The sequence below is a fragment of the Haliaeetus albicilla genome, chromosome 16 (assembly GCF_947461875.1).
Source record: "Haliaeetus albicilla chromosome 16, bHalAlb1.1, whole genome shotgun sequence".
Lineage (NCBI taxonomy): Eukaryota > Metazoa > Chordata > Aves > Accipitriformes > Accipitridae > Haliaeetus > Haliaeetus albicilla.
In genome coordinates, this window is record NC_091498.1 from 5,086,696 (window position 1) to 5,114,341 (window position 27,646).

General features: G+C 52.2%; 3 protein-coding genes across 6 annotated transcripts; 2 read left to right on the top strand and 1 right to left on the bottom strand.

Moving 5' to 3' along the window:
• Positions 1 to 288: 288 nt before the first annotated feature.
• LOC138689447 (digestive cysteine proteinase 1-like) lies at positions 289 to 4,500 on the top strand. The gene is made up of 11 exons (XM_069804514.1): positions 289 to 337; positions 881 to 940; positions 1,279 to 1,371; positions 1,521 to 1,693; positions 1,977 to 2,217; positions 2,634 to 2,835; positions 2,939 to 3,132; positions 3,276 to 3,367; positions 3,454 to 3,615; positions 3,847 to 4,036; positions 4,229 to 4,500. Exons 1-11 carry the CDS (start codon positions 289 to 291, stop codon positions 4,414 to 4,416), a joined length of 1,644 nt encoding a protein of 547 aa, XP_069660615.1. The 3' UTR covers positions 4,417 to 4,500.
• A 2,227-nt stretch (positions 4,501 to 6,727) lies between these two features.
• LOC104316941 (heat shock 70 kDa protein 1A-like) lies at positions 6,728 to 7,481 on the bottom strand. Its single transcript, XM_009917560.2, is given in 4 exon segments — positions 6,728 to 6,901; positions 6,903 to 7,156; positions 7,158 to 7,343; positions 7,428 to 7,481. Coding segments are annotated over 4 exon segments (627 nt in total). The 3' UTR covers positions 6,728 to 6,768.
• Positions 7,482 to 10,506: 3,025 nt separating this feature from the next.
• Positions 10,507 to 26,325, top strand: FAM76A (family with sequence similarity 76 member A). 4 transcript variants are annotated; one of them, XM_069803281.1, is made up of 10 exons: positions 10,507 to 10,632; positions 11,797 to 11,861; positions 12,676 to 12,730; positions 13,299 to 13,451; positions 14,343 to 14,500; positions 15,049 to 15,135; positions 15,787 to 15,918; positions 20,970 to 21,105; positions 21,574 to 21,675; positions 24,265 to 26,325. In XM_069803281.1, exons 1-10 carry the CDS (start codon positions 10,552 to 10,554, stop codon positions 24,349 to 24,351), a joined length of 1,056 nt encoding a protein of 351 aa, XP_069659382.1. In that variant the 5' UTR covers positions 10,507 to 10,551; the 3' UTR covers positions 24,352 to 26,325. The 4 variants fall into 4 exon arrangements, with proteins under 4 accessions (XP_069659382.1, XP_069659381.1, XP_069659384.1 ...); XM_069803280.1 differs by lacking the exon at positions 24,265 to 26,325 and adding an exon at positions 22,877 to 23,250; XM_069803283.1 differs by lacking the exon at positions 15,787 to 15,918.
• The last annotated feature ends 1,321 nt before the right edge of the window (positions 26,326 to 27,646 follow it).

The window sequence follows — 27,646 nt, forward strand, 5'->3', positions numbered from 1 at the left end:
GGGATGATGCTGCCATGGGGTCCCACAGGGGTCTGCGTCCAACCCTGCTCCCCCCACCCCAAGCCCCGCAAGCACACGGCATCGGCACCCACTCTGGTGTGGGTGGGAAAGGCACCCATGGGTGCCCATGGCGGGGCAACATAAAACCACGCCTCCCCCTTGGTCTAGCCCCAGCCAAGGGAAGGACGGGGCTTTGCCCGTTGGCTGCCTGCAGCTCCCTGCCCGCCCACCAGTGGTATTTAAGCCACCCGTGGGTACAGGGCAGCAGCGTGGGCTGGGGTGCACACAATGGAGGAGCTGGGGTGGCTGCTGGTGCTGGGGGCTGCTGTGCTACTGGGTGGGCACATGCCCTGGCCGAGCTCGGGGAGAGGGGGGGAAGGATGCTGTGCCCCCATCGTGGGGTGATGCCATGGTACCCCTTAGGCTGGGCACTGCAGTGGTCCTGGGCTGCTGTGGAGGTCCTCGCCCTGCGAGGGGGCTGCATGCCCAGAGCAGTGCAGGGGCAGTGGGTACGCTCTGCATGTGGCATAGGGGGGGTGCATAGGATTGCCCCTCACACCCTGGGGTGTGCGTTGGGGCTTTGGGGTGCCCCTGAGCTGGTTGCACCCCAGGGAGAGCAGGGATGAGTGTGAGGGCTCTGGGTCAGCCAGAGGGCTGGCGGAGGAGCGGGGACCCCTGGCTTGGGGACCCCTGGTCTCTGCCCTGCCTGGGCAGGTGGAAGCCCTCCCAGCCCTGCCACCAGCACAGGCTCCCCTGGGTCTCTCCCCCTCTCCTGGGGGACAGTGAGCCAGGGACCAGCACCGCTGCCAGCCCCCGCTGTGGAGAGTTGGGTAATTAGCAGCGTAAAGGGGTTTGAGTTTTGGTTTTGTTTTTCTTCTAGGAGCAGAGTGCAAGGCTTCTCTGGAGACACCCACATTTGGGGACGTCTACCATGTCACAGGTACTGCTTGGGGATGGGGCACCCTGCTGGGACGGTGTCACCGCCGTGCTGCCCAAGGGGGTCCCGCACCTCCAGCCACCAGCTCCCACCCGACGTGCCGGAGCCGAGGAGGCTCCAATTCCCCCGTGCAACCTGGGTGCTGGGGTGCATCGCTGCCGTGGGGTGCTGCCGGTGGTGGCCACAGGTGGGAGAAGGGGGGTGATGCTGTGGGGTCCCGGGGTCCTCCCTGCCTAACCCGTGCTCCCCTCCCAGCTGCAGGCTCGGGGCAGGGGGATAGGGGGTGTCCCTGGGGCTTGTCCCACTGCGGCCCCCCGAGCCCAGCTCCTCTGTGCCCCCAGGAGTCATCAGCCTGCCCTACGCGGAGATCAGGGAGCCCTTTGAAGCCTGGTACAACCTCACCGGGGGGAAGAGCCGCATCGAATACTACGGCGGTGGGTGCAGAAAGGGGTCCATCCCCTCGACCCTTCACTATCCCCCACCTTCTGCAACTTTGGGTGCCCCAGGAAAGCCCTGGAAGCAAGCCATCACCATGCCAGGACCTGAGGGCTTGGCTTGACCTTAGTGCTGTCCCTGTCCCCAGGCCAAGTGGTCACCTACCAGTTCGGGTCCATTGAGCCCTTCGGCGCCAGCTTCAAGGTGACACCCGAGACCACCGAGACGGAGGTCAACGTCCGCAAGTGCTTCCGCATCAACGGCACCGACGGGGACCTCATCGCCCCGCAGAGCGTCTTCCCCAGCCTGGAAAACTTCAAGGTGAGCCCTGTGCATGGTTGTCCAGGATGAAGGATGGGGCAGGGGAGGGGACAAGGGACTTCCATGGGTAGAGGGTGTCTGATGGCTACCTCCCTACAAGGGCAGAGCAGCCTTCCCTGGCTGGGAATGGGTAAATACAAGGTGGTTTGCGGCCATGGGTGATGGAGGGGTTGCATCCAGCGTGGCATGATGCAGGATGAGGTGCCATCACTGTGGGGTGCCCACCACCACAGTGGCGGTGCTGGCGTGGCATCCCGGTCCCCAACACGTGCGCTGTGCCCAGCGGGTGCGGGAGGAACGCTTCCGCGGGCAGCGCTGCGCCGTCTGGCAGAACGTCTCCTACTGGGGTCACAAGAAGAACGTCTACACGCTGCGAGTGGGCAGCTCTGCCCGCGGCCCCGTGCCCCTGCACTACGAGGTGCACGGCTTCAACAGCCTCCTGGGCTCCCACTACGACAAGTACGAGATCGACTACTCCTCCTTCAGCCACCGCTTCCCCCCCAGCGTCTTCCACCTCCCTGAGGGTGAGTGTCCCCGGCCACCCCACAGCCCAGCCTGCAGCCGGTGCTGCCACCGAAATGCAGCACTCCTTCCACCTTTTTAATTTGGTTTTGGGGTTATTTTTTGCAAGAGCCTGATAATTTGGGTGAATCAGTTTGGCTGGGAAAAAAGCAGGGGAGAAATCGAATTAATGTTGATAGCTGGGGTGAGGCGGGTGCTTTCCCAGTGCTGGCTCCTCTGTGCAGGGTGCTGGGTGGGATAGTGAGTGCTCGGGAGCCAGCTCTGGTGTGGGTGCAGATCCCCCCTGCATGCACATGTCTATACGGGATGGACAGCCCCAATGGTTTTGGGGGTGATCATGCCGTGCATCCCAGCTGGGGGGCCAGGAGAGCCCGTCCCCACTCAGGAGGCATCAGCTGCTGCCCGTTCCTCGTGGCAGGGGTGCAGTGTGAGCAGTGGCCCATGGCCGGCCCCGAGCACCGCATCGTAGCCAACCCCATGCAGGAGTTTGTGGGGAGAGTGCCAGAGACGGACCACGTCCACCACCGCCTCTTCCACCGCTACAAGGAGTGGTTTGGGAAGAGCTATAGCAACGAGGAGGAGCATGAACATCGCAAACACACCTTCATCCATAACATGCGGTATGGGATGCCAGGGGGATGGATGGGCTGGGGGGGCTCAGGGATGGAGTAGCCAGCGCGGGTCTCCTCGCTCCCCTCTCGCAGCATCGCTGCTCTGCCGCAGGTTCGTGCACTCGAGGAACCGCGCCGCGCTCTCCTACACGCTGGCGCTGAACCACCTGGCCGACCGCACGCCCCAGGAGCTGGCCGCCCTGCGGGGCCGTCGTCGGAGCGGGGCTCCCAACAACGGGCAGCCCTTCTCCACTGAGCTCTACGCCGGCCTCATCCTGCCTGAGAGCCTCGACTGGCGGCTGTATGGTGAGGAGGGAGCTGGTGCCACTGGCATGCAAGGCCAGAGCGTGCATGAGGCTGGGGGTCAGCTGTGCATGCCAGGGTTTGCATGGGGACAGCCAGCACCCTGCACTGCTCTGTTAAACGTGTCCCCATCCCGCTGTCCCCAGGCGCCGTGACCCCCGTGAAGGACCAGGCTGTCTGCGGGTCCTGCTGGAGCTTTGCTACGACGGGCGCGATGGAGGGTGCCCTCTTCCTCAAGGTGAGAGCGGGGCCATGCCCCACGGGGACAGCTGGGGTGCCCTGAGAGTGCCTGGCCCCGTCCCTGCAGCATGTCATCCCCCCCAGACTGGCGTGTTGACCCCCCTGTCCCAACAAGTCCTCATCGACTGCTCCTGGGGCTTCGGGAACTACGCCTGCGATGGGGGCGAGGAGTGGCGAGCCTACGAGTGGATCAAGAAACACGGCGGCATCGCCAGCACCGAGTCCTACGGGCCCTACCTGGGGCAGGTGAGGGTGGCAGCGCCGCTCAGGGCAGGGGCAGTGTCACCCCCTCCCCAATCCTTCCCCCAGGCTCTCCCAAAAGAGCCATCAGCCCTTTGGCAGCAAATGGAGGCTTTACTTTGGTTTATGGATGCTCCATCTGAGCTGCCCCCCTACCTCCTTTCCCTTCGCTGGGGTGGGTCAGACCCCCCCTCACCTGCCCTGGGACCCTGGTGCCACCTCAGCTTCTCCCCCCAGAATGGCTACTGCCACTGCAACCAGTCGGAGCTGGTGGGCCAACTCGCTGGCTATGCCAGCGTGGAGCCGGGCAGCACTGCGGCGCTGAAGGCTGCACTGGTCAAGCATGGCCCCGTGGCCGTCAACATCGACGCCTCACACAAGTCCTTCGCCTTCTACGCCAACGGTGTCTACGAGGAGCCCCACTGTGGTGAGTCCCATCAACCCAGGAGGCTCCATGTCCTGCTCTTTGGGGCTGAGATAGGCAAAAATATTTGCAGCGTGGGATTTACCTCCCCGCTAAGCTCCCAGCCAGGGGATACAGGGCCACTCGCCGCATTGGGAACCACCTCCAAGGGATGGGGACTGAGATGGCTCTGTTTTCTTCTCTCCTTCCGGCCAGGAAATGAGACGTCGGCGCTGGACCATGCAGTGCTGGCTGTGGGCTACGGGGTCCTGCACGGTAAGAGCTACTGGCTCATCAAGAACTCCTGGTCCACGTACTGGGGCAATGACGGCTACATCCTCATGGCCATGAAGGACAACAACTGCGGTGTGGCCACCGCTGCCTCCTTCCCCATCCTTGCCTGATGGTACATGGTCCCACATGTGCCCTGTCCCCTCCATGTCCCCCTGGGCAGCTCCAGATGGATGGGGGACTGGCAGAGGGATGCAGGCCCTAGGAAGTGGTTGTGGGGCAGAGGGGGGCAGCTCAGCTGGGAGGTCGGAGGATGCTCCCAGCCCTCTGGAGAGGTATTTTATCATTTTGGTAATAAAAGCCTGTAGAAGTGATCCTGTCTGTCATGCTGGGGTGTCTTCTGCCAGCACCAGCCCATCCCCTGCCAACCACAGCCCTTGCCGTGACTGCCTTCTGCAGCCCTCTGTGTGATGAGTTTCACCCAATGCTCAGCCCAGGCTCACCCGTTTTGGTTACATGTACCCTAACCCCAGAGTTTTCAGTGCCACCCCAAGAAGTGCCAGTACCCCCTTCACCAGCAGCAGGAGGGAGCCTGAATCCAGTCTCAGAAGCTGCGCTGGGCTCAGGGCCCTCCTGTTCCCAACTGGACTCTGCCCTGCCCCGACAGCCAGTGTCACGCTGGGAACAAGGGAGCTGCCCCCCACCTCAGAGAGCGGTCCCCAGTGCCCGGTGCCCCTCAAGACACCTCTGCTCAGCCTCTCTCCAGGCTCCTACATGGGTCAGTGCTTGGTGACTCGGTTTCCCCACCCATCTGGGGGAAAGCAGAGCTTCTGGGGGTCTCCATGCTGCTGCCAGCAGTCCTCAGGACAGAGGGAGCCCAAATGGACCCAAAGGAGATCCAGCTCATTTCATCCAGGACACTTCAGGGGGGTTTTGTCCAACCTCCTGGGGAGCAGCTGGGTTTGGAGCTGCCACCCCAGAGCTGTTGTGCTCCATTCGTCTCCCCTTGCTCCAGTGCTTTACCCAAAACTGCATGGCCACGGGGAAGCCTGACCAAGAGCCGAGGGGCTCACGAGGCCGGTGTTGCTCTTGGGGTGTCCAGGCTGGATATCAGTCTGGTGTGAAGGTTCGTTCTTGGGGCTCCGGTGCCCTGCTCACGTCCATCCTGGGGATGCAGCCAGGTAGGCAGCACCAGCAGGAAGCCCAAATCTCTCAAGTGAGAGCTGTTGGCACTGCCAGGCTCTGCCTTCCCAATTTGAGAGCCCAATTAACAGCTGGCTAGCTGGGGAGGGGAGCCTACAAAAGAGGAAAAGTCAGTCCTGCCTTGTATCAGCATGTGCATGGGCTGCATCTTCCTCCCAAAATGAGTTTCTGGTAGCTGAGAAGCGACATCCCCCATGGCTACACCCTTATTTTGTACAGCTAAAGGCTGGGGTCAGCCACCGTGCTTCCCCGCCACAAGCGCTGGCCGGCAGCACCCAGGGAGCAGAGCTTCCTTCCAGGCGATGTGATTGCTTCCAATTGAGGGTGGCAGGTCATAATATTTTCTTGTTTTCTTTCACTTGTTCACCTGCTTATTTTACAATTTGCTGCACTGATTTCTGAAGTGGTCTTTAATCATTCTCAGCAGGGGTGCTGACTCGAATTCATGTCTGGGAGAGAAATGATCACTGCGCAGGAATAATGTGGTTTATTCTGTGGGAGTCCAGGTCTCCAGATCTTTGATTCTCTTGACTGCAGTCAATAAAACATGCTTTGACTTTCAGGGAACCGTGACTTTCAGGCTCCCTTTGGATAGGTGATGTTCTGAATTTGCTGCTGAACACGCAGGTGGCTTTGAGAGCTGGAGGTTTTGCACCCCCAGGAAGCATTTAGCAGGAGCCTGAAATTTTGCATTTGTGGCATTAGGGATAGCAGTTCCGAGCATGGGTAGTAAAGGATGGCTGGGAACTTAAAAAAGATCCATTTATTATATTTGAAAAAGGAGAAAATAAGAAAGGACGTCCCTGAAGAGAGGTTTGCTGTTTCCAGAGCCAGGTTTGGGTTCTGGCTCCCAGCCCGGGTGAGCTGCAACCACCAGACTTCCCTCGACACCCGAACCTCAGAGTTGCTCCAGGTTTTGCCAAGCATGGCAAAGAACAACCACTCTGAACCCTGCATTTTATTGAAAGCAAAGCTGGTCTAAAGGTATGCATTTAAGGTTTCCTTTGGAAGAGGCATGTTGTCTGCATACCCTGCATCTCCATCTTGCCAGCTATGTAGGAAACTCCCCAGATTTGATACCTTGAAGTATCAGCTGAGGCTGGTTCTTATGGGGAGCGAGCACTGCCCTGAGAGTGAAAGTTGACAGGATTTGGCACCTACCTCCCATATGCCCCCTTGAGAATCCCATCTTCTTCTTGGTCTGCAGCGTGAAGTAGTTCAAGATGTCTCCTGAGGTCAGCTTCACGCTGAAAGCACAGGACTGGAGGTAGTCCTCAGTGGCTAGCTTCCAGTCCTGCACCCTGTCTTCTGCTCAGTATTTCTCATGATCCTCTGCTACCTTCAGGGTCTCCTCCTTGTTCAGCCACCCCTGCTTGGCACCTGCCAACCAAGAGGTTGGTGCTCAGGTGCTTAAACTGGGCATGGGTAATGCCTGCCTGCAAGCAGATCCCTTTAGAGGCAGTCCAAGCTGATGGTGGCTTTCATTCTGGAGGTGGGAGTCCGTTTGGCCACCTCACAGGCTTTCCTGACCCTCCAAACAGCTCGTTTCTCCTGCCTCATGCTCTCTTGATGCTTCTTTAAGAATTCACCCATGAATATGCTCACCAGATGGTTGTCAAAATCATCGCCTCCCAGGTGAGTGTCCCCAGCTGTGGCTTTCACCTCAACAACATCCCTGTCTATGACGAAGATGGAGATGCTGGTGCCCCTCACGGCCCCTATTAAAGATGAGGACATTGTGCTCTCCATCAGGGTGATGGAGGCTGTAGGCCAGGGCTGCTGACGTCTCATTGAAGCCCCTCACCACAGTGATGCCAGCAATTACCCCAGCATCTTTGGTGGCCTGGTTCTGGGAGTCGCTGAGATAAGCTGGCACAGGGACAATCACTTCTCCTAGCTGCCCCGCATCAACTCATCCCCTGGGATGGGAATGGGAACCTTGGGGCAATCCTGGCTCCACGCTGGGCTCCGATCCACCCACTCTCGCAGAGCCCAGCACCGGCCAGGACACGGGGAGCGAGCTGAGACAGAGCATGCTGCCACAAACAGCTCCCGAGAGGTGTTTTGCTTCCAGTGAAACGGCCTTTCTGTGGGTGAGAGCATCCAGATCTGTGGGATCAATCTGTCCACACATCCAGAAATTCAGGGTGGGCTGAGTTTGCCAAGCTAAATTATTCTCCGAGGAAGGGCGGCTGGGATTTCAGCTGGGTTTGGTTTTTCGCCCTGCCCTCGGCTGTCCTGGATACAGCACTTCCCTCCGGAGGCAGCTGCGCTCCAGCGCAGACCTCTGTGCAGCAATGCCAGGTGGCCAGAAAATGTGCTCCAGCCCAAAAGCTGGCTGCCTTTCAGTGCTGGATGAATTATCTGTGAAAACCTCTTACGGCTCGCACAAAACAAGGTAATTATTCAGCAAGCAGGGGACATGGAGAGAGCCAGAATATGAAAATATTATCTGTTAGTGATTTACAGAGAACCACAGACGGTGTCAAAGAACAGCAGCTGAATCAAACTTGCTTTGGCAACTTCTTGGCTCCCAAACGCTCCAGACGACCCGGGAGGGCTGATCGTGAGCTCCCAACAACACTCCCACACTCCGGGGAAGGGGCTCCTGGGGGTCTGGGTCTCCAGAGCTGGGTCAGGACAGAGCCAGGCAGTTCACAGAGGGAAAGCACATGTGTTACAGAGCCCTGAGGTTTTAGGATGGCAAAGACTAGGACCCAGGAGGAGGCCATCTCACTGTTGCTATATAATACAGTAACTGGAGCTTTTTTGGGGTACAAACGGTTGCATCCAATGTGATCTGAACGGTCTTTCAAGCTCTGCAAAGCTTGCTAGCGAGGCTATCCTGGAAAATCACTGAGGCAGTGGCTTTCTAAACGTTTCTTATTACACTTCCTTCGGTAGCAGCTTTACAAATGCTCTTCCTTAGCCAAATGTTTTTCCCTTGGCGACCGTGACTGCTCTGGCAGGTTTGTTGTTCACATTCTGAAACGAAATCGTTCCTTTTCCTTCAGCTCGAGAGGTTTGCAACTCCTCCTCCCCCCGCCCTCCCCCCTGACTTTTAGGAGGTTTTATTTCTTGTAACAGATCGCTGGCGGCGTTTACGTTTTCCAGGTGCGCTGTCAAACCCCAGAAAGCTGGGCAGCCCAGTCCTCCACCTCCGCCTGATTTCCCCAAGAACCTCTCCTCGGAGCATCGCAGCCCCTGAGCAGCGAGGAGGGTTTTGTTTAAAGCCATCCGCCGCCTCTGCCAAGCTCTGCCTTCTGCCTTTACCGACTGGTGTTTCCCAATCACAATCTAGCATCCAGCACAATGCAACAAATTTCATGAAATTAAGTATTTCTCCTACACACAGCATATTTGCCCGGTGATTATAACTAGTCCCCGAGGTAGCCAAGCACAGCAGAATTTCAGTTTAATATGCACACCCACGCAGCCTTACTAAAAACCCAAGACACTCCCCCGGTCCTTCTTGGGAAAGACTGAGCACTGCAGTGAGCATCTCATATTTCAGCTTCACCACTTGTACAGGCTAGGACTGGGAATACTCTGTCATCTGGTGTAAAGAAAGGTGGGGAAAGAAGTTTACCAAAGATTTCAAGGTATCCCTTACAGTCTGAGAGAGAGAAGGGTGTAAGAACACAGGAATGTCAGGGAACACAGGCACAAAAGGGAACAGTTCACACCGCCCTGGGTTTATTAACACAACTGTGAGTAGTTACTGCCTTTTGTTCACTCGATCTTGGATCTACAGAGCGAACTTTTAACTCCAATAGCCTTTGATTCCCCCATTTGTTCGGGTAGACAGCATATCTGTAAGCTCACAGCACCTGTTTTGTGTCACATTGTAAAAAATGACAACTCCTTGATTAAAATAAATGAGCAATTATTCAGCGTGTGCACGACGATCTGCCCTCACTGCAGCGACTGGAGTCCAACCTCGTACCTCAAATGAAACGGGGGCGAATCTTCCCGGTGTCTGGAGCCGCAAACTCCAGCATCCAAGCTGTGGCGTAAACACAGCGAGCTGCAGTTTGCAACGCTGACCCTGCCCCAAACCAGAGGCAGATCCACCCATGCAAATCACAGTCTTGGCTGTGCCTGGGACTTGCAGATGAGCAGCTGCCCTAGCAGCGGGCCAGCAGCTGCTGGAGTCAGAGCAAAGGGGGAAACAAGTTCATGTGAAGGTTTTCCTTTCGCTGCAGACGCTACCTCCTACCTCATTCTCCCTTCCTCTTCCTCCAATTCTCCTTCCCTCGACCTTTCGGGCACAGTTCTCCCTCTGCCCCTGCCCTGCCTCTGTGGCTCTGCTCCCCCTCGGCTCCGCTCTCCCGGTAGAGACACCTCCTGCTCCCCACGCTCTTCTGCTCCCTTCCTTCCTCCAGACCTGACCCTCCTTCACCCACCTCCGCAGAGGCCTTCCCCTCCCTGCAGCAGCTCCTCGCCTCCCCCACCCCAACCCCCTAATCCGGCCTCCCTCCCTCCTCCGGGCCGGCACCCTGCCCCTCACCCTGCCCTCCCCTAACCCACACACCAGCTACGGAGCTCCCTTTCGCCTTGCCCTGGCTTAACCCTGCCGCCACCACCACCCCCCCGTCCTTCGCCCCTCTCCCGGCCCAGCTCAGCCCCTTCTCCCGGCCTTGGTCCGGCCCAACTCAGCCCCTTCCCCAGGCCCGGCCCGGCCCGGCCCAGCTCAGCCCCCGGCCCGGCCCCACTTCCGGGTCCCCTCCCGCAAAGCCTTGTGGGCCAGCCCCCACCCTGCGCGATCTCGCGTGACCTCCCCAGCGCCGCGCGCGCCCCCGAGACGCGTCACGCGGGAGCGGGGGGCGGCAGGGCGGTTGCATCACCGCCGTGCGCGCAGCGCTCCTCGCGTGACGTCAACGCTTCCCCTTCCCCAACGCCCGCGGAGGGAACGGGCGGGGGAGGGAAGCGGTGCCGCCCCGCCCCTTCCCCGGAGTGACGGCGCGTAGACCAATGAGAAGCGGCGCAAGCGCGAGTGATGCGTCGGATGACCAATAGCGAGGACGGAGCTGGTGGGTGAGGGCGGGGCAGGGCGGCCGGGCGGCCGGGGCGGGCTGGGCTGCGCCTGTCAGCGGGGCGGCGGGATGGCGGCGCTCTACGCCTGCACCAAGTGCCACCAGCGCTTCCCCTTCGAGGCGCTCAGCCAGGGCCAGCAGCTCTGCAAGGTCCGGGGCGACCGGCGGGGACGCTTGGGGGAAGGGGACTGGGTGGGGGCTGTCTGTGAGGGAGCCGCTTGGAGGGGAGGGGGGGCTGAGTGGGTGAAGGGCTGACTGGAGCGTTGTTTGTGAGGGAGGGTGGGCAGGGGGTGTTTTTAAGGGGCCTGGGGCTGTTTATGGGGAGGCCCTGGGGGCATCTAGGGGGTCTGGGGTCTCGGGGTGGCTATCTGGGGCCTGAGGGTATGGGGCGGGCAGTTAGGGGCTGTGTGGATGGGGCCCTGGGAGCATATGGGAGGTTTTGAGGGACTGGAGGCATGGGGGCAGCTGGTAGAGGTTGGGGGCTGTTGGGGGGGTATGATGTTGAGGGGCTACTTGGGGGAGCTGTTTGCCAGGGGGACCTGAGGGTATTGAAGGCTGTTTGGGGGTATTTGGAGGGCATTGGAAAGGGAGTCATGGGGCCATTGAGGGGGGAATTGGGGGGGAGGTGGGCACTGTTTATGCCTGGGTGCAACTGAAGGGCTGTTTGTGAGGGAGGCTGTTAGCAAGGAGAGAGGCCTGGGACATTTAGGGGATCCCAGGGTGTTTGGGAGTATCTGGCGACATTTGGGGGAGGTCTTATGGTATTTTGAAAGAGGGAGGTAGGTTTTGGGGGAACAATCTGAGTGGGTGGGGAAGAGTGAGATCAGGGATGAGGTGGGGAATGAGGGGCAGGAAATAGAGTAGCCTGGGATCGCTGAGGTAGATGGAGCAAAGCAGGTCAGCATAGGGGAACCTCTGAGGCATGGGGTGAGAGGAGAGCAGGGCCAGAGGCACTCCGGGCACAGGAAGCTTGTGGAGGGCAGAGGTGTGAATAACTGTGACAGGACTCTGTGTTCCTGCCCTGGGAGGTGAGGCCAACCACCGTGACCCTTGTCTGTGGGCGTTGGGCACAAATAAGCCCTCGTTACGAATCTCAGTTTACTTCTGGCTCACCTGTGACACATGCCGTTCCTGTCACCCTTCCTCTGCTCTCAGCCCTTGTAAGAGCAGCATGACTGTACAGGGAGGAAATGTTTTGAGTTTGACAGATGTTTGTGCAAGTGATGGGAGTGGAGGTTAGCAGGTGATCTTGGATTTTGGAAAACGGTGTGTGGGAAAAGCACTGCATCTCACTGAACGCTTCTGTTGTTGCAGGAGTGCAGAATTGCGCATCCCATTGTTAAATGCACTTACTGCAGGACTGAATTCCAGCAGGAAAGGTAAATGCCCGTTAAACTGGGGATACGGATGTTTTCTTTAGAGCAGATGCACCCGGGGAACTGTAATGTTTCCCCATCTTCGATGACTGAGCCTTAACCTGTAGATAGTTGCTGTGGAAGAGTTGGGGAATCTTTGGCCTTCTTCAAAGATTTGCTGGGCAAGTTGGTGTGCCTCTGCGGTGTCCTTTTGCTTGGTTTTTATTTTTGGTCAGTGCTCAGATGCATCTTCCAGTGAAGGATCTAGGTGCATCTTCTCATGAGTTTTCCTCTTATCTGATTTCTGGTGTCCAAAAATTATTTCCTAACGCATTTCATTTAGCTGTGCTTTTGCCTTTTTTACATTTTAGCAAGTTATGTAGCTTACAGAGGAAGCATTGGTAAACCCAGAAGCTGCGTGCAGGCATTGTGTGGGGTGTTCTTTACTGTGTTTGTTGGACAAATACACCTCTGTCCTGACCTGCCTTAACCTCATCATCCAGAGCAGACCTCCTCCACAACTGAGGCTGTCACCAGTGCTGAATCATGCCTGCTGCCAATTAGCTGGTGATCAGACTCCTGTATTTGTAAGGACAAAAAACTGGTGTCATCTGGGGACGCCTTAATTAAAAGATACCTCCTAGCAGTACCACTTTTTGGCACATTATCCTCAACCAGATGGGGATAGGAAATGCACTTTGATATCAGAGTCCCTAGTGAAGATGAATACAGTCTCGCCACTAGAGACGGAGCCTAGGGGAGACTGGGATCCTAACCACAGAGGTTTAATTTTCTTTGGGGAAGTGTTAATAGAATGATCTGTCCTTCTTTTTAACAGCAAAACCAACACAATATGCAAGAAGTGTGCTCAGAACGTGAAGCTCTACGGAACAGTAAGTGAGCAGGGCTCATTCTCACCAGCCTCTTCTCCTTTCATCTTTCTTGTCTTTATCCTGCTGAATCCCAGAGCAGTTTATGGGCTGGCTCTGTTGTAATAGCATGACTGATCAATAATACGCAGGTCTCTCAAGCGTGAAGCTTTTACTTTTTTCTCTTCTTTTAGTACGGAAAAGAGCAGCTCTGCATCATTTGAGGCCAGGAAATGAACTATTCGATATCCAGCAGAAACAAGAGCTTGCTCACACAAACTGAGATTGCTGCAGGAAGCAGTGATAAATCTTTCTTTCCTACTTCACTGAAAAAGTGATTTTGATTGTTTCTATTTTAGTGATATGTATTTTCTAAAGATTTCATAGCACTTGATAAATGGTCTGGGTGCCACGGTTAAGTATACTTAGCTAGAGACTAGGGGTCCAAACGTAGTTATTTCTCCTGGATCAGCATTATACTTAGCTTGGAACGAGGAAATAAAAGTTTTGAAGTGATGGGGAGAAGGAGAAAGAGTAATCTATTAATGTAATTAGAAGACACTGCTGTATCAGTTGTTCTTCTCTCTTAAAGCCAAAACCCTGCCAGTACTGCAACATTATAGCAGCATTTATTGGAAACAAGTGCCAGCGTTGCACAAACTCTGAAAAGAAGTATGGACCTCCGCACTCCTGCGAGCAGTGCAAGCAGCAGTGTGCGTTTGACCGGAAGGATGATAGAAAGAAGGTCAGTATCTCTGTAAAAGGAGGCCACAAAGGTAACAGGGCTGATCACAGTGATCGCCTGTCCATCTTCTTCACATACTCTCTAGCATTTCAAAAGGGGGTGTCTCTTGGTTATAAAATATTTTTCTGGAGTTGAGCTTTGCTGAGGGAGCTGTGTTTTGGAGCTGTTTAATCTTTGAGCCCCTCTGCTCCTTTGCCAGATCTACTGAGAAAGATCTCTTGAATTTGGCTGAAGGGTAGGTGCGCTGGCAAAGGAGAAGGGGCCTGGGAGTGAAATGTGAGGTGCCTGCTTGGGGAGAGGGATGGGGAATGATACTTCTGCCGTAGCCTGAGGAGCTGGAAGTGTCATACCTCCACCAGGAGACCCATCCCATTGCTTCTGCACACCCTTTGCTTAAGCAACATAAGTGCTCCTTAGGAGGTGTGTATTTCTAAGGCCTGCTTCCTGCAGGCTATAAACACCTATTGTTTGTGTGGGATGCTGCACTGATAATCCCTGTCCTCCTGATCCTCCTCGAGCAGATACCCTTGCTGTTTTGGTCTCCAGTGACTACCCTGTCATGTACCATTCCCTGGTGTTGCTTTGACAGAATTCCCACTAGAGTTAGCCTGTCCTGATGAACGGGTGCTATAAGAACGTCTGTGAGCAAAGCTTGGCAGAGACTGTAGTTAACAATAGATAAGCTGCTATTAATGACTACTGCCTGCATTGCACTAGCCATGCCAGATGTACTTCTTACCCTTTCCAGGCACTCACAGGATCCTTTTTGAGTCGCTGCTTGTTTGTATGTGATCTTAAACCTGAAGGTTCTTCTTGTCTTCTCTGTGTTTGTTTTGTGGGCAGGAAGCAAGACCAAAACTTCTCCCCCTCTTTTTCTCTCTCACCTCCCAGGTGGATGGAAAGCTGCTATGCTGGTTATGCACCCTGTCCTATAAACGGGTCCTACAGAAGACCAAAGAGCAGTGCAAACACCTGAGCAGTTCTTCCCGGGCCAGCCTGCAAGAAAAGGAACAGTACAGTAGGCTCAGCAGTGGCAGCCACTATAACAGGTAACCTGCGCAAGCTTTTTTTGTTGTGCAGGGTGAGCTTGCCTCTGGGGTGAGAAAACCAGTGCCTTGCTGCTCCACGCTCCTTAGGTGTGCTTCCTGAAGTAACTGGGAGAAGTGCCTGGGGGCTCGGTACCTTGGTGATGGGTTTTGGCAGTTGTCTGTTGTTGAGGAGAATCTGGCTAAGTCAGGCTTTGCTAGTTTGCAAACCCCCCTGTGCTGTAGTCGGACTTGTAGTCCAACTGCTTCTTAGTGATTAAACTTAGTGAACTTGTACACAATTAAAGCTAAATTGCATTTGTAAAATTTAATGATTGAAATGTAGATTTTAAGCACGAGTTCTTCACCTACATACTGATCTGACTGACGCATTGTTTTCTGTTTATTTTTAGTCTCCAGCTACTCTTCAAGGAATGAGTTTTTTATCATTCTTTCTTGCTCTAGGAAATATTGTTTTAATAGGTTCAAAGTGGGTGGGAATATTTATCTGCTTCTCTGTCTTAGACTGCAAGTCATTCAGCTTCTGACATACAATTTCCTTGTTTTTCTAGCCAGAAAACCTTATCCACCTCTTCTATTCAGAATGAAATCCCAAAGAAGAAAGCCAAGTTTGATGCCATATCTGCCAATGGTGACAGGTGAGCCTATTACATGGGGAAATTGGGGGTGGGCGGTCTTGTTTGCTAAGTTTATAGAGTTCTGTGTGAATAGCAGGAAGCTCTTACGCTAGAGCAGGGATCTTGGGCTTTAGGACCTCGAGGGGCTGCATTAGCAGCTTTCCAGAACCTGGCAGGCTAGTGTTACTTGGCATTTAGACATAGGTTTGAAGAGGAAAAGAATACCTAGTGCCTGTACCTGCTAGAATAGAAACTGCTTGTTGGCTGAGCTCCCCAACAGTTAGAAAAACTGCAGCCAGATCAGCTTTATCCTGTCTGCAGTTACAGGGAGAGGGGGGCTGTTGGCTGCGCTGTAGAGTCGAGGTCTGCAGGTTTTGTGCTTTTGGGACTATCAGACTGATCTGCAGGGAGATGGCCTCAGAGGAGAGGATCAAGACCCACCTCCCATTTCCCCTCCTGCCTTCTGGGGGAGGGACAAGCAATCAGACAGCTTTGCTTGAAAGCGTCCGATCCCATTCTGCTGTCACAGTTTGTGCTGGATTATGTTGACGCCGGCTGCGTGCGCAGCAGAATGGGAGTCACTAGCAGAAACAAGAGATTGAGATGGATTTTTATTTTTTATGGTCTTGTACATGCATATTTTCATTCCTGCCTTTCCTCTCTGATTCTCAGCGTTCCTTCCTCTCCCGAGATGCTTTGTCCCCCTATCCAGAGTGCCCCGTCCACGTTGGCGCAGTGGGCTGCTTCCCAACAGAGTCTCGGTGCCCACCATTGTCCTGTTTCTCAAGGCACTGACATCCTGAAGTGAGATCACCTGTTGTTTTCTCCCCTGTTGCCCTCCCTCCCTGGGAACTGCCTCATACATGGAAACTGTCCCTCTCGATGGATCTCTTTCCAAACAGCAGTGAATTGGGAGCACGGACCAGAGCATAGGCTCATTAGTGCCAAAGGGTCTGTTAAAGCCACTGGTAATTAATTAATCACTACCTGTCTTGAATGTCTTTTCTTCGAGATCACAGATCGCATCTCTTGATACTATTGATACCTCGTCAATGTTTGTACACATGTGAAATGCTACGATGGGAAATAGAACTTAAATAATTTTGTAGGGCCATGTTCCCACAGAGTGGTCTACAAGACCATTTATCATCTGAATGGTGTTTTCAGTTAAAAGTTGGAAAAATTTAAGGATTAACTGTGCCTTGGGAGCTGCAGCTGAGCACGGAGCAGTCAGAGAATTCATCTGACTGCCTTCAGTGCTGGTGGAGCCAGAGGAGAGACTGGAGACAGGTCCCTGGTAGAACTGGTGCAGCCCATCAGTACTGCTGCATCTTTCCCTCTAGAGAGGCTCCTGCTCACCTACTGAGGCTGCTTTCCGGGCTATAGGACAGTACCAGGTATTTTTATCTGCTTGCTAAAGCCTGGGGTGAGACCTAACAACTCATTGTAGTACCTATGCTGGCTAGAAAAATATCCAAGAAGCAAAAGGTTCCATGCTCTGGCATCAATTGCTCAGCCATTCGTTTGCAAAACAGGAGCATGTATTAGAGGAATCAAATGCCTTCATTTTGCTCTTGTGTCAGATGTTGTCAGTCTGGCTCCTGCCAAGGCTGTGGTCCTTGCCACAGACTTTTTTTGATGAATCCCAGTAACAAACTGTGTGTAATTTTAGCAACTACTGAAGAGCTCCAGCAACGTGCTGTAGAAAAGGCAAACTGCAGCTGCCTTAAATAGGCACATGGCTGTGTTGCTTGCGTGGAGTAATAATGGTGGTTCATTAAGTGTGTTTTTGGAGTTGCTGGGGGTTTTTTTGTGAGAATGAACCCCACAAAACCCTCCCCTCCTGCACCATTTTCTGTAAGATTGTCTCCCCTAGAGTTAGCCTGGAGTCTGGCTCACAGCCTGAGTGTGGAGTTAGGGTCTGCTGCAGTGCAAGGATGTTTTCATCAGCAGCATAGTCTGGAGTCGGGTGATACACAACCAGCACCTCTTTGCTGTTGAGATCAGCCGCAACTTTCTGTACAGTGTGTCTTGGCTCCAGCCAAACTTCTGATGCAGCCTTCAGCTGGGCAAAATTTGGGCATACTTGAGCTCAGTTGACTTTGGCTACACCTCCAACAAGCATCCAGCTTATCTGAAACTGTTGGTCCTTTTTGGATACAGTTGGAATTCCTTTACCATGTCTTACTGAATTCCCTCTGTATGTTTTTGTTTACATACTTAGGAGTGGATGTTGCTCCCAGTGGCTGTGATGTGGGGACTGAGCAATTTCCAATGGTCATTTAATGGGTGGCATTGAATGGCTCATTCTGGGTGAGCTCTGTGAGGAGCTAACAGCACTGGCCCTGCTGCACATGGAGTAGGTTTCCCCCGCAGTGACTCTCAGCACATCTTGCAGCAGACCTTGCCCTATGACTCCTGCTGTCCTGCCAGTGCCCCTCAGTCCTGGGCTACCCCTGTGTGTGTTGAGCACCTTGACTTCACCTCCAGACTCTGGTGCTGTGCTGGTCCTGATTCGGGCAGTGCTTGGTGTCCCCTCCTCTTGTGCAAGCACTGCCAGAAGTGGTTTTGTTACAGGCTCTGCAGATGAATATGCTGCAGTCCCTTCTCCTATGACTAGAGACAAGGTGCTAAATTGTGCTTTTAACACCAGGCAATGATAAGCGCTACTGACTGAGCTGGCTGGGGGAGAGAGCAGTGATGCTGGAGGATGCTGAGCAGCAAAGTTCATTTGGTAAAAAGATTCTCATCTGCATAGAAAAGTCCTGGCATATGCTTAAAGCACTGGGACTTGGGCTGAACTGTGCCTGCTTTTGGTGGTGTTAGAGGAAGTGTAAGTTCAGATGCTGGTTCCTATTGGCCTGGATGGATTTTTGCAGATGGGGGATATTTTTGTCTTAGGTGAAACTTGGATGCTGGTTTGGTCAGCCTGCTCTGTGCCTCTTTACGCTAGTCTGACTTGAATAGCAAAATCTTTAAGCTTGGCATTTGTTTTGCCTAATTTCAGCCATTTAACAGGTGTGGAGTTTAAGGCAGTCATTTTGGTTTCTTTCCCACTCAATAGAGAGAGGCAGGTGTCTTTGGAAGAGCTCCATTTTTTTCCTCTGTCTCCATTGAAAGCAGCAGGAGCTCATCAATTCACTTTAATTAGAGGCGTGCATTTTAGACTGTTCAAACATGGAGAGCACATGTTCCCCTGACCTATCGCAAGGGGCTGGGATCCTGGGTATGGAATTTATTTGTAGGTAAAATGGCTTTTTTTTTTGGTTGGTTGGTTGGTTTCATTCTTAATCTGTTTGTTAAAGGAATGGAGTGGCTTGTATTTGGCAGTTTTCCTTCTAATTTTGGAGTCTCAGGCTGTTTCCTTAACGTGGGGTTAAAGACAGAGAAACCTTTCATTACTAACTTGTCAGTCTTTCAAAAAAAAAAAAAAAAAAAGAGGGGGTGGTGGGGGGAGAAAGCCACTTCTTTAATTAGCACCTTAACACATTTGAGGGTGCATTTTGCAGCAACTGGACAGGAGAATACCTGCCTGCACTCCCGTACTTGACAGGAGGGGATGCCTGGGCACTCTGAGCGCACCGTTACCCACTTGTGGGTGCAGACCCCAGGGTCAAGAGGAGGCCCTCGAAGCTCTGGGGTCTGAGTGCAAGAGCAGCTCTGTGGAAGGCTGGTGGCCCGCCTGTCTCTTCTCCCCGCTGGGTGGCAGGGCCGGCTCTCACCTTCCTGGCTCCACAGTGTGCTCTGCAACAGGAGCTGCCAAGGAAGGAATTTTTCCTGTCAGAGCTGCTGGGAGCTGCTCAGGGAAATCTGAGCATCTCCCTGCGCTCTTGATCACCCCAGGATACAGCAGGAGGGAAGCTTGCCTGGGCAAAGGAATGCTGTAAGCAAGAGTTTGTTTTTAGCCAGAGGGAATCAGTGAGGAAGCCTTTTTTTCTCTGTGGAGGCTGCTTTTTTTTTTTTTTCTTTCTTTCTTTCTTTCTTTCTCTCCTCCCCAGCATATTTGCACTGAGTGGGAAATTAATGCTACTGTTAGTAACATGCTTGCACACAGAAAGGTGCTGGAGCACCCACCATCATCTTGCACAGCCTCCACTTGGGGAAACTGTACTCGGGAACAGTTTTAAAATGGAGGTATTCTCTGCTAGTGTGTGTGTATGAACCTCTTCTGCACTTGAGAGCTGCCCAGCGTGACAAGCACCGTGGTAGATCCAGTGTACCAGAGACCTGCCACATCTTATGGTGTGGGCTCTGCTGTCAGCATGTTTTAACCATGCAGGACTCTTCCACCATTGGCTGTCTCCTACAGACCCTCAGTTCTGAGTTTTCCTTTGCCAAGCTTTCTCTCCCAGTGCTGCAGGGCTATCCTGTGACTTTCAGATCTGTGAAGCTGCCCCTGCTTAGTTTCCCTCTGTAGATCCCCAGCACAGTGGTGGAAAAAGCCTTTTCTTCTGCCACATCCTTGCTAACCAGTCCAATCAATGCAGACTGTGCTTTTAATGAGAAAATGGATTATTTCCAGGCACTAGAGGAGACCCCTGTGTGAGGTGAGCAGCTGGTACCCTCTGCCTCAGTGTACAGATGGGGGACTGGAAGCACGGAGGTGGCAGCGTACTTGAGAGAGGCAGCGGTTTGGGTTCAGACCATGCCTTCCCCAGTCCGCTGCAGCTTCCAGCTTTAGAGCTGAATGCAGGCTTTAGGACATGTGTTGACCTACTCTGGAGGCTTTAAAAAAATGTCAGGCGTCAGGTAACCCTGGCTATTTATCTTTATAGCGGCAGTGCTGTCTGATAACGGCCAGACTTGAAGTAATCTTCTAGGTGAAGCTTTGTTGCCTTATTACTGTTAAATTTTTATACAGCAATTTCAGGTGTGCGCGGCTGGGAGTGTGCTGCCCTTTTAGCACCAAGAGATAAAAATCAGGCTTACCATTACAGCGGTAAGGAACAGAAGGCAGGCAAAGATCAGGTGAGCCCCCTGGTCCTGTGGCTGCAGCTTATTGTATCGTATGATCTGAAATACTGCTGTAGCGCAAGAGTGTGCGTGGGTGCCCAGATCACTGGGTATCTCATGGGGAGCTTTTGAATTACCAGTGCAGGAGAGTGACTTATGCCAGATAAGTTTTTGGCTGGCTGCATAGGTTTAGAGTACCTGGTGGTGCACAAGTGGTGTGCTCAGCTATTTCTCTGTCTTCCTGGGAGAGTCTTTTCTGCTCCGAAGTGGTAATGAAGCTTCTTCCTAAATTGCTCTATCATGGTGGAATCAAAATACAAAAGTCCGGCATGTCTTTTTACCCCTTTTCCCTGCTGAGGACAGTGCTGACTTTAATCTAGGTGTCTCCCTTTGCTTTGTTTAACTTGGAGGTTATTTGTTTCTCTTTCACATTCCCTCCTTGCCAGAATGTTTGTTTATATTTAGTGAAAAGTTTTGCTGTACATCCAAGGACTGCCTGTGAGCAAAGAGAGTTCCTAAGTGGTTGCATAAAGTTTCATTAGCTCTCTGACTGCTGTCCTCAACTCTTTGGTTTGAAAAAGGATCCTTACTGTTTGAATGGTTGCTGCAGACACTGGCCGATGGTCACCCATAGCAGTCCCATGTCCCTGCTGATCATGCAATAATACAATTCAATATATCATGCTTACTCCCTGTTGCCTGTCATACCATGTGTTTCCCAAATTCCATGTGGCCTCCAGGGCAGGGATACAGGTAACACCTGCATTCAGGGAGTGTTTGGAGGACACAACGTGTATCATGAAATGATTCCCATTCTCCTTTGAATGCCATCTGTGGGAGTTTCCCTGCCTCTGTGAAAAGAAGGGGTCACGATGAGAATCTTTCCCTGTTCTTTGCTGCAGTTTTTCTCCGGACCTCGCCCTGGACTCCCCTGGCACTGACCATTTTGTTATCATTGCCCAGCTGAAGGAGGAAGTGGCTACTTTAAAAAAGATGCTGCACCAGAAAGATCAGATGATTTTGGAGAAGGAGAAGAAGGTACAGCCCTTGGCTTGCTTCCCCCCCCACAACATGCTGACATGTTCACACAGATCACACTCTAGCAGAGTCTGGCTTTTTATCTTGGAGTGAGCAAGACAGTTTCTGGCTGTTTCCAGGCTGCCTCCTTTCCAAAGTGAAAGAGGCTTTCTGGACCACCCAGGAGATCTCATTTCATAAAGGGTCATTTTCTGACCACTGTCTCGGAGACCTCCGTATGGGGGCAAGACTGAGGAAAAAAACACGCTGCTTCTTGCAGAAAGACAGTCCTGGCTGCTCCCGCTTCTCTGTGCCACTCGGCGATACAGTTCTGGTCTCGTTGCACTCCCCCAGCCCACCCCAGCACGTTTCTGAACTCATCCAGTCTCACGCAACTTCTGCAGAGGCATTTTCTGTGACAGGGTGCGTCTGGGGTGAAGGCATTCATTTCTTCTTCCAGCTCACTTGCTCCTTACTGGTTTTCTGCAGATCACAGAGCTGAAAGCCGACCTGCAGTACCAGGAGTCGCAGATGAGGGCAAAGATGAACCAAATGGAGAAGACACACAAGGAGGTCATGGAGCAGTTACAGGTGACAGCATTTTTGTTTTAATTTGCTGAGCTGTGCTGTACCCAGGAGTGACTGAGGACACTCCTGATCAGAACACCCCGTGAGCTTCTGCACACACAGCTCTGCTAACGCTTCTCAGCCCTGTCCTACAGCCTCTCTGCTCTGCCAGGCAAGCCCCTCCCCAGCTCTGTACCAGGCTGCAGTGCATTGTAACCCCTATTTATATCCTCCTTGCTGCTCTCTACTTGGGTTCAGACTTACTGTATTATAAAGTGCTGTGTTGTGTCCCCTATGGACTAGATGGTAACCATCAAACTCGTTTTACCTATTGCCAAAATCAGCTTTGAACCTGTTTCTCCAGACAGCAGAACCTCTGTCAGCTCCCTGCACCACGTAGCTCTTATTGTGATTTATGTGACCAGTAAGCAGACAGAACAAAGCTCAAGAAACAATTGGCAGTTCCTTTAGCACTGTATCTCTGTAGTCCAAATAAAGAAGTCCCTGAGCTTGAGGGAACAGGGAGAGCAGGATTCTTGTCATGGCCATGGAAACGCTAGGCAGACTATCAGCGTGAATACACTCTGAGCCACGGAAGAGATCAGGTCAAAGGGGAGCTGGTTACAGGGAAGAAATCAGACACAGAAATGAACTTTGCACCCTTTAATTACTCCGGGGAGTGTAATGATCTAAAGCCCTAGTGATGGAGAAATGGGAGGGGATAAGACAAAAGGCTTGTATTCCCCCTGAGAAAACAGCCCCTCCTCCATCAGCACACACCCAAGTTAATTATCAGAGTGGAAGACAGGTTTTGGAGACTACAGCTGCTCTCAGAAAGCTGGTACCTGTGAGATCCCCTTCATGATGCACATTCTTAAGCACTGTAAGCCTGTCTGAAGGTTGGAATATCTGTGCAGTGTGCCGAGGGCTGGATGTGCTTCCTGCTTCTCGTGAGCTGGGAGACACTGGTGGTTTGTATTTGAGGGACTGATGACAGCCAGAGCCTTCTGTCTCTCTTCTGCTTTACTGATCCCGCACTGCCTGTGTCAGCCCAGAGCTGTTTCTATCTCGTAGCTTTGGGTGGCCTGCAAAGAATCAGTTGGTGTTCTCACTCCAGTTCTGAATAGACAATTTTCCATTAGCGCAAACCACCACTTTTTGGTTGCCTTGACAGCCTTGGCCGTGAGGTCAAGGGCTAAGTGGGAGGTGACCCCTCTCCTTGCAGTGGTTTCCCAAGGCAGGGCATGCTGGTTGCTTGGTGTGCGTGGGAACAGTATACCCTGCTGCTGCCTTTGCTGTAGCACAAGGAGGACATCTGCCTTGAAAGCTGTCGGACACCTTCCAACAGTCTTAAACTTGCTCAATTCTGAAAAGAAAGAGGAAGCATCAGATCTACGAGCAGGTTTGCCTGCAGCCACCTGCCTTTTCTGGGTGGAGAGGGGTTTGCATGTCTGTGCTGTTCTGTACTTAGCTCGGACTGGGACTGCCCTGAACTCGTTCTCTCTGGTGTCCGAATGTTTTACTTCAGCTGGTATTGACTGAGGCTCTGGAAAATCTCTTCACTGATGGCAAAATAAAAGTTCAAATCCTCTCAGTGTATTGTAGGTGCCTTGAAGTGTTCATACGATTCGCTTTTTGAATGTGCTCTTGGTTTTTATTATTTTGTCTTTGTCTTTTCATGGGGGGAAGCAGGGGTGCCTGTATTCTTCCAGCCTGCAGCAGGCAAAAGAAGCTGCTTTACCACATGCAGCAGTGGAGCAAAGGGTTTAATTCTTCTAAAAACCCTTTGCATATTCATTCATTCACTGGAAACCAATGCAGAAGACCTGTATCTGGCTTCACATGGGTTTTACCCCTTATCCTACAGCTATAGCATGATTTACTTCATAGGCTGGAGGAGAGTGAGCTCAGAAGTTTGGTAAAAGGGGCTAGAGAGCCTTGTTTGTAAGTTGCCATGATTTTTAATTAGGTGCAAACAAGAGAGACTGTAAGTTGCTACATGTTGGTGCTCTGATGGGTTTGGAAAGCTCCCAATAGGGATGCAGGGTCAGTACAGAGCTGAATCCTGGTAAAATGTTGGTGGCATGTGAAGAAACGAAGCGTGAAGCAAAGCTGGAGAACGGTGGACTGATCCACCCTGCTTTTTTGAGAGTGTGGAATAGGGGAAGTTGGCCTTCAACTCACTAAGACAAGAGTCAGGATGGGGACTTGAGTCTACCAGAGTTTTACTCCATCACTTCTCACACTGTCAAAGCACGGTGGCCGGTGAAAAGGGAAGGAAGGAAAGCCAGTCCCGCTGACCTTGGTGAGTGTCCTTGACTGGTTTAATGCGAGTTGCGCATTTGTCACCTTTCACTGTGGAAGCTGTTAACTTTCAGCCCACTTCTCAGTTACAGCCGAGGGACATGAGGGGGAAGGGATGGGAAGAGCCCTTTCTAGGTGGTTAGAGATGAGATGCCGGACTTGAGCTCATGCTGTGATGCCGCGCAGCAACGTCTACCTCCTTTTTCATCTGCGCGCAGGATGCCAGCAGCTTCTGTCCAGGCAATTCTAGGATCCCAAGAGCTAATGATGATCCGTGCCATTAAATACCCATTTTCACTGTGTTTCCAGGCCAAGAACAGAGAACTCCTGAAGCAAGCAGCTGCCCTATCGAAGGGCAAAAAGCCTGAGAAGTCGGGAGCAATAACCTCCCCTTAAAACCAAACCCCCAATCTGGGAGCTTTCCCCAGCATTAGCCAAGGAGTCTAGGAGGCCTGCCTGATCGCTGGAAGCCAAAACCTCAGTGTTGTCACTATCCCACTGCTGTGGACTTGATGGAAACGCCTGGTGTGTGTTGCCTTTCGACAGCATGCTTGAGCATGTCTGGTTTCAATCTCTGTTGAATACCGGTCTGTATCACGGTGATCCATGGGGAGAGGTCCCAGCCATCCTAAATCCCTCCCTGAAGTACTGCTTTCTGGAAGAATTTTTTTTCTAACCAGTTACTACCACTGCCAACCCTTTCTATTAGCAAACAGGAACCTGCTGCATTAGAGACTTCTTGCTGGTTCCCAACCTGCTGCTGTGAGGCAATAGCTGTGGCCAGTTGTGCAGATAAGACGAGAGCTGCATGTGGTGGGAGATTGATTTTTCTTGAACTGTTCCCTCTTCAAAAGGAAGCCGATAAATCACCAGCCCAACAGATGTTACTGGAAGGTTGTGCCACTGCTGAGAACGGTTGATCCAGCTTTTTGAAGATGCTTCCAAAATGGGGGCTATGTATTTATCTTGGAGGTTTTTTTGTTTTGGTTTGGTTTTTTTCTTCTTTTCTATGTCAACTTGGCAAACCGAACTGCCTGGTTTTGTGTTTTCTTGTTTTGTTATGATAGCTTTTGGGTTGGGAGCCAGAGTGTAATGATACAGACCCAAACCCACCCCATAGCCCCCCTGGTGCCCTGGTTACTTGGTGACCTTTGGGGCTTTGATGACTTTTGCAGCTTGGTGTGATCAAGCGTTTCTTACTCCATTTCTTTACACGAGGAGAGTTCAAGGCTTGGATGTTTCCTCTGTTCCCCTCAGTCCCTGGATCGAGCTCGCCTTCTTCTCCCCCTTTCCCTGCCCCATAGCTTCCTTCCAGATGCAGAAGTAGGGGCTGGGTTGGCTCCAGGAAAGCGCTTACTCAGGCAGCGACCCAAGCCAGGGATTGTTTCTTGGGGCTCTCCAGGGGCTTTTCTCACTGCTGATTAAAAGCCAGCAGAATAAAAAGGGCTATGAAAGTTCCCTGTAACAGGGATGTGCTGCTCAGAAACAGCACAGAGACCACAGACCCTTCCAGCGAGGCCAGCTGGGCTGGGTGCTCCCCAGACTCTGTCTTTTGGGGCAGGGAGTGGGGGGGAATAAAAAGCACTTGGCCACTGCGAGGGGGGGGCGTAAAGCACCGCACAGCTCTCAGCTGGCAGGAGCGCTCCTCAGCATCCCAGCACCAAGCTCCGTTCAGGGTGTAAAGAAACATCTCAGGGTTTGGAGACCCTCGGGGCGGAGGAGTGGGGGATGAAACCTCTGAAGGTAGGTAGTGAAGAGGAGAAACTGCCCTTTTGAGGCAGGGCCAGCTGCTCTGTCAGCGTTTTTATTAAGATTTTAACTAGAGATTGTGATTTTTTTTTTTTTTTCATCCTTTTTTTTTTGTTACTAAAGACAACTTTACTCAAAGGCACTTTTTTTGATGATGTTGGCTTCCGGCATGGAAGAAGCACACTGCAGCATCAGACACTCTGCCATGTGGTTTTTTGTTCTTTTTTTTTTTTTTTTAAGGGATTTCTGATGTGAAAACAAGAAAAAAAAAGAGAAAAAAAAAGTTGTTACACTTTGCTGGAGTGTGACAGCGGGAAAATACCTAATTTTATACTTCACACGTTTTTAGAAAATGAGGTGCATTGGTGGGATTTTTTTTTAAATGGGGGCTTTGCTTTTTCGCTTCCCTCAAGATACAGAAATAAATAGAGGGAGAAGGGCCCTGTATATACTATTATGGGTTTTTTTTAATTGTGATAAATTGATCATGCAGTTGAGTAGCTGATGATTTGTAGTAATAACATTGTTTCTTTGTATGTTTGTAATAATGGAGATTTTAAAAGGGATGCTTTGATTTGTACAAAACTCTGACAACTGTAAAAGTGTTTTAAAAGATCCTCACCTGTGTCTGATACTTTCTATTTGCCTTAAAGAAAAGCGGGGGGGAGCAACCAAACCACCCTTCCCTGCCTGGAACTGATTTATCTCCTGCTGGCATCTGCCTGGTTGAAGCATCAGTCGTGCTGCTTTGGGGTCTGGTGCATATGGGAAGGAGACGGCATTTTTCTATTGTTTGCTTCGTTCCTACTTTTGTTTCTATCTTTAAATCCTCCCAATCAAGCCTGTTGCTAGGATCCTCGTTACTTGGTTACATCCAGCTTCCCAGGACCCATCCGGCTGTATCCGATGAGATCTATTCTCTATTTTCTTCCCCAATGTGAATGAAGACAGAGCACAGAAACAATACTTGTCTCGGTAGGAAACAAAAAGATGAGATGGTAAGGGGGTTCTTTCTTTTAAGATACAGATGTAAGCGAGGCGAGTAAACACCATTTCTGTCTCTGAAGTCTTCCCCCTATCTCAGCCATGAGTCTGGAGGAAAAACAGGTTGGTTGGTCTGTTTTTTAAAGCTTTTAATTTTCCACCAGAAATTTGGTAGTGAAAAACTCTCCGGAGATTTCCATTTGGAAATGCCCCTGTCGCTGTGGGAGCTGTAGTTCAGCATGTTGTGCTTTCCTGGTCTGCTGTCGGTGCAGCTGGCCGGTGAGATGAGCAGCGCCGTGGCATGCCGTGCTTTCCTCTGGCAGGGCAGGAGCTGCTGTGTCCTTGAATGTCTGTTCACGGAGCGCTGCTTGTAGCGCAGGGTGGGAAAAGGCAAACCCTAGCTCTGTTGGAACACCACGGCAGCTTTTCCAGCTCAAAATAATCTTTCCACATTACATTTTTCAAAGCCCGTAACTGCACACAGAACAGCCATATTTCTGGGAATCATTAGTTGTGACAAATACCCAAATTCATAGTTAAATGCGGGGAAGAAAAATAGTTGCTATGAAATCTTTCTTGTCAGTGCTATCCTTCCAATCTCTTTGTTATTCTTCACATCTCTTTGGCTTCTCATGCCTGTGAAAGCAGAGGCTGTTGTGCACTGGTCGGAGTTTTCATCCCGTGTTTGCCAGATTTCAGCCCCCTGACCTGAGAGCCCTGTTGAGGGAGCGATGTCCTGCTTGAAGCACTGAAGCTATTGCAGCCTCACCGAGTTTCTACAACTCGGGGTGATGCCTCGTACAAGTGCCTGTGCTGGGTGAGGCCAAAAATCTGGGCTAGTTCCCTAACCCAGGCAGGGAGCCCTAGACTCAGGCAGAAGCTGCTGGGGATACTAGGGGAAAGGGTGCAAAACAAGGATGGTGTGTTCAGCGCATCCTTCACACTGGGTGACGTGGAG